Raw genomic sequence first — 5,311 nt, 5'->3', positions numbered from 1 at the left:
TTTGTTGTCACTCCCAAATTCAAAAACTAGAACAAACATAAACTTAAACAAAAATAAATAAATTATTTAATTAAAATATGATATTTGTTTTACAATTTATATGACATTAATATAAATTTAATAAAAATAATTAATAAATTTAATAAATAAACTAAATAAACATGTATATTATACATTGTTTGTATCTAATATATATATATATATATATATATATATATGACATGTATACAAAGAAAATGGTAGTAATATAGCATTGCACAAAAACCAAAAATTAACCCTATTTTGTGGTTGGATCTCACAATGTCATATTCCCTCTTCACTTTTCCTCATCCACACATGTAGACAATGCACTCTTTCTTATTTATCTAGGCATTAACATAATACAATGAAAACGCCTCTACCTAATGGCTTTTTCATGGACAATTAACAAAAATTTCCCTAAATTATATTTAGTGTTAGACAACATGTTGTCAAGTATAAATTCTAACAAAATTAGGAAAACTGTATTTTTTTTTTTTGAAAGAAAAATTAGGAGTATTTGGTAATTATGAAAAAGGATAATTGAGTGTTTTGGGGATTGAGCGTGCACGTGGGACCCAAAACGCACGGAAGACTCCCGCCATCATCGCGTTCGCGTCCCAGTCTTCTCTTCAATTGTCAAAATGGAAAACGCAGACACAAAACAAAACACAGACAGACTCACCAATATTTTATAATATAAAATAATAATAATAATGATAAGAAAAACCCAACAGTATCACACTAAGCTAACAGAGTTAGTGATACAAAACCTCCATTGAAGGACAAGAAGCTCGATCAAACTTCACTGAAACATAGATAATAGATGAAAGGCAAAGCTAAGACCCCCAAAACCAAGTTTGGCCCTCCCACCATCTTCCTCCTCTGTTTTCTCTTCTTCCTTACTGGTTTCTTTCTCTCTAATCTCCTCTATCAGGTTTATCTCTCTCTCTCTCGTATATATTCGATTTAAATTTATTTTTCGGTTGATTTGGTGTTGATCGGGTTCACAGGATGTTCCTAGTGTACGGCTACCCAGTTCGAGAATTCTTAAATCGGTTGGGGAGAATCAAGAGCCGATGCCCCATGGCCACACTGGAGAGAGTTCTATTCAAGTGATTCCATTCCAGGTGAGCTTCTTTTAAGCTTTATTATTATTTGGGAAAATCCTAGTTATCTGACTTTCTTTATTTTTGTTGGGAGATTGGTTTTTGATGTAGTAGTTTTGGATCATGGGTGTTTTTTTCTTTTCAAAATTTATATCTTCGCTATTTTGAGGAATCATCTTCCCGTTTTCAAATTATTCCTATTTATGTTGTGCTAATTGATTAAAATTATTGACAGAACAGAAGCACAGCTTTCACTCTAAAGGGTATCTACTTTTGCTTCTTTATTTTTGTTCCAAAGTTTTGATTATTAAAGAAGCAACATGTCTATAAACATGTAAATTTTGAGGTGGATGGGTATTCTCACAAGGAACAGTAGTGTGAAAAATGAGGCCATATTAGAACATGCTAAACTTAGAATTAATAATGTATAACTGGGAAGACTCGGATGATTTTAAGTAAAAGAAATTGAAAGTATTAGATTGGGGCAGAATGACATAGCTGGTTAATTAGAAAAGCCAAGTTTATCAGAGATGTAGCGGATGGTTCTTGTGGAAAAGTTTAAACTTTCAGTGATGAGAGAGAATTCATGTAACCTGGGAACAACTGAGGCGAGTTGAAGTTGATCAGAATACCGGAAAGGGCTGTGTTTTCACAGCTGTTAGCATTGACAACTGAATCAACGATGTAGATCATTCTTGCTTGACCCTACAACTTGATTTCTAGCTTTTTTTTTTTTCCTTTCTTCTATTCCTTTACCCTATTTTAATTATTCTCTACTGCAGATCTTAAGCTGGAAACCTAGAGCTCTTTACTTTCCAGGATTTGCAACCGCAGAACAATGCCAAAAGATAATTGAGATTGCAAAAGTTAATCTTAAGCCTTCTACCTTGGCTTTGCGGAAGGGGGAAACTGATGAAAGCACAAAGGGAACTAGGACAAGGTATCTTTCAACATTATATTTCGAGTTTCAGCTTTCAGCACAATGTTTTTTTAACCCATTATTTGTTTATCTATGTTTTACACACACATGTTGAAATTCATGTTTACTGATTTGACATAGCATAATTCAAATTAATTGCTAGTTTTGGTCTCGATATGGCATTTCTTTTTATACTCTTTTATGTGATGCCATTTATACTGGAAGTGTTTTCCTGCTTAAGAAATTAACTCTTAATTTTTAAATGACTATAGTTCAGGCACCTTTATTAGTGCATCTGAAGACAAATCAGGAATCTTGGGTGATATTGAAGAAAAGATTGCTAGGGTTACAATGATACCAACAACACATGGAGAGGTAGGTTCTGTTATGGATAACCTTGTCTTTCTCATTATTTTTGTCGTCAAAGTTACAAGGCATATAAGTTTTTTGGTTTTTGGATGGATCTTATTGGAATTTCTTATTGATGACAAAGGCAGAATGTGATTATATTCCTAGAATATTGATTTAGAGTGATTTATCATGAACTGAAGCAAATACACCACACAATGGTCTTAATCTTTTAATGACACAAATGCATATGATCATCGAGTGTTTTGGACTTGCAAAACTACCTACGTGTTTGAATTTGTGGAATATCACGTAACTTAACAGTTTCCCGGTATTATGGTTTAGTTGAGCACATGTAGCTTTTCTCTACAGTTTTACATTCTTGTTGAAAAACAATCAATTCCACATTTAGTAGAAGTCATGTTTTGCCTATAGTTTCCTGGAGAAGCTTAAAAGAGTTATCTTTTATCACAGGTCAGTTCTTTATTAACCTGAGTAATGCGGGGATATCACCATGTTGCAGGCTTTCAATATTTTGCGGTATGAGATTGGCCAGAAGTATGATTCTCACTATGACGCTTTCAACCCTGCAGAATATGGCCCGCAAAAGAGCCAAAGGGTATGTGTAGCTACAATCTCAGTCATATCATGTTATGAATGACATATTTTAGCTTGTTGATGCATATATTTTGTTTAGACTGAGCATGGCTTGAGATTTTAGTACCCAGAAATGTTTCAGTCTTCTGATTTATTATCCTGTTTTCTGTTGCTTTTTCACTGGCCCTGATTTTGGCTACCATTGCTGTCTTCTATACCTTAATGATTCTTTATACCAGCCTTGCTTGCTTTTTGGAATGCTTACTTGTTGACAGGCTTCACATTAATAAAAAAAAATTCCTCAAACGCTCTCTTTTTCTTCACATGTAAAGTTACATGTGAAAATTAAACCATTGCATTGATTATGATTTGTGGATTCTGATGTTTGCTTTCGAGTTTCCTGATTCAGTCCTCCTATATTATCTTCTCAGTTCAAGCTTATGAAACTATTCTTGCTTGATAATAGTTCACTAAAATTGCAGGTTGCTTCCTTTTTATTGTACTTAACCGATGTAGAAGAGGGTGGAGAGACCATGTTTCCTTTTGAAGTAGGTTTGAGAAAATTCTGTTCATTACATATCCTTATTCAAATCATTAATATCCATTACATTGTAACTGGTCATCCTACTCTTTTGATGTGCAGAATGGCGTAGATATCAGTTTTGGGTTTGATTACAAAAAGTGCATTGGTTTGAAAGTGATGCCCAGACGGGGCGATGGCTTACTGTTTTATTCAGTGTTTCCAAATGGCACAATTGATCAGGTGAATGTTCTCCCTTGTGAACCAACCTAGTAGTGCATTTAATTTTCACTTTCTTTTTATTAGGTAATTTTTTTGCTCATATGAAGTGTATAGATACGATCAATCAGCCTTAAAACTCAGGTTTGAAGCTGGGTTTTCACTGGTGATCAGAAGTTTGGATTAGATTCTTAAATATAGTGATGGTTATATTGTTGCATGCAAATTTGCAAAGTAAAACATTCTCTTTGATATTATTGTTGTAATCTATCTCATCACATCTCAAAATATTTGATCTCCTTGCAGTTGTCTCTCCATGGAAGTTGTCCAGTGATCAAGGGGGAGAAATGGGTTGCAACCAAGTGGATTAGAGATGAAGAAGAGGACTGATTTTATTTTTGACCTCGATTCAATCCCACCTATTGTAGTATCCTCAATTTTGAAATTTTGGAATGTCTTCCGTTGTGGAACAAGTGGTTATTTTCACATTTAGACTCTATTGAATAAATAAATGAACCACTGTTCTTCGAAATATATGTATTAAATTAGAGAATTAAGACAAACCTATATTTGTCCTTAACTTTTCACTGAAGTTATATAAACCACACACATATGTATATACTTATCAAACGACGAAGCCAGCTTAGTGGGGGCATGGGCCTTTTCTATTTCTTTTATGGGAAAATATAATGGGAAATCTACAAAAATGCACTAAAAGTTAAAAAAAATTTGAAAAATACGGTACATTACAAAAATACGGAATTTTTGGATAAAAACACGGAATGGCAAAATTGTAAATACGGAGTGGCAAAATCATAAATAAAAGCTGTAAAATACAATTTCTTGTGATCAACGTTTACAAACTAGTAAATATATGTTACGAACTTGTAAATATCTGTTACGTGTTTGTAAATAATATTTACAAAATCAGTTATAGAATTGTAGATTTTTTTTTTTTTTTTTGTAGATAAAACATACAAACAAATTCGTAACTAAAATTTTTATTTTTGTAACAATAGTTTACAAGTTTAGTTTTACAACTAAGAAAGATATTTTTGTAACTAATATTTACGAAAATATTTTATAGTTAAAAAATCATAAACAAAATATACATAAAATTATTATACTTTTTCATATTGTTACAATATTGTACCAAAAAATTACATGAACCATCATATATATGCTATACAACTTAAAAATATAAATTTAAGATATTCATTATTTATAAAACATTTTATTAAATATAGTGGTGAAATACAATATTTTTTTAAAAACAAGTTTTACATTTTTGTAACAACAATTTACAAAATTAATTTCACAACTAAAAAATTTATTTTTGTAACTCACATTTACATAAATATTTATAAATTTATTTAACATGATTATTACAAAGATTTACAAAACTAATTTTTTAACTTTAAATATATTTTTGTAACAAAACTTGAAACTTGGATTAGATTATGATTTTGGTTTAACATTGAGTGTTGAGACTTGACTAACTATGATTTAAAAAATATATATAATATTTTTATAAAAAATAATAATATTGTGATTATCTTTAATTATATATAATAACATATA

The 5,311-nt window shown here is 31.1% G+C and overlaps 1 protein-coding gene across 2 annotated transcripts; it reads left to right on the top strand.

Annotated features, from left to right (window-relative positions):
- The first annotated feature begins 647 nt into the window (after positions 1–647).
- LOC133796233 (probable prolyl 4-hydroxylase 9) lies at positions 648–4,262 on the top strand. Of its 2 annotated transcripts, none has more exons than XM_062233711.1 (8): positions 648–955; positions 1,043–1,148; positions 1,910–2,067; positions 2,319–2,421; positions 2,918–3,013; positions 3,474–3,539; positions 3,635–3,754; positions 4,037–4,262. In XM_062233711.1, exons 2-8 carry the CDS (start codon positions 1,098–1,100, stop codon positions 4,118–4,120), a joined length of 678 nt encoding a protein of 225 aa, XP_062089695.1. In that variant the 5' UTR covers positions 648–955; positions 1,043–1,097; the 3' UTR covers positions 4,121–4,262. The 2 variants fall into 2 exon arrangements, with proteins under 2 accessions (XP_062089695.1, XP_062089692.1); XM_062233708.1 differs by having other exon boundaries at positions 1,032–1,148.
- The last annotated feature ends 1,049 nt before the right edge of the window (positions 4,263–5,311 follow it).

The sequence above is a fragment of the Humulus lupulus genome, chromosome 1 (assembly GCF_963169125.1).
Source record: "Humulus lupulus chromosome 1, drHumLupu1.1, whole genome shotgun sequence".
Lineage (NCBI taxonomy): Eukaryota > Viridiplantae > Streptophyta > Magnoliopsida > Rosales > Cannabaceae > Humulus > Humulus lupulus.
This window is presented reverse-complemented; position numbering and strand designations above follow the sequence as displayed.

What these genes read in the sequence shown, in the direction of transcription:
- LOC133796233 (XM_062233708.1), top strand. Translation starts at nt 845, where the DNA reads ATGAAAGGCAAAGCTAAGACCCCCAAAACCAAGTTTGGCCCTCCCACC. An exon ending in ACAAAGGGAACTAGGACAAG is followed by an intron (nt 2,068 to 2,318) that starts GTATCTTTCAAC and finishes AAATGACTATAG; the next exon opens with TTCAGGCACCTTTATTAGTG. An exon ending in CAAATGGCACAATTGATCAG is followed by an intron (nt 3,755 to 4,036) that starts GTGAATGTTCTC and finishes ATCTCCTTGCAG; the next exon opens with TTGTCTCTCCATGGAAGTTG.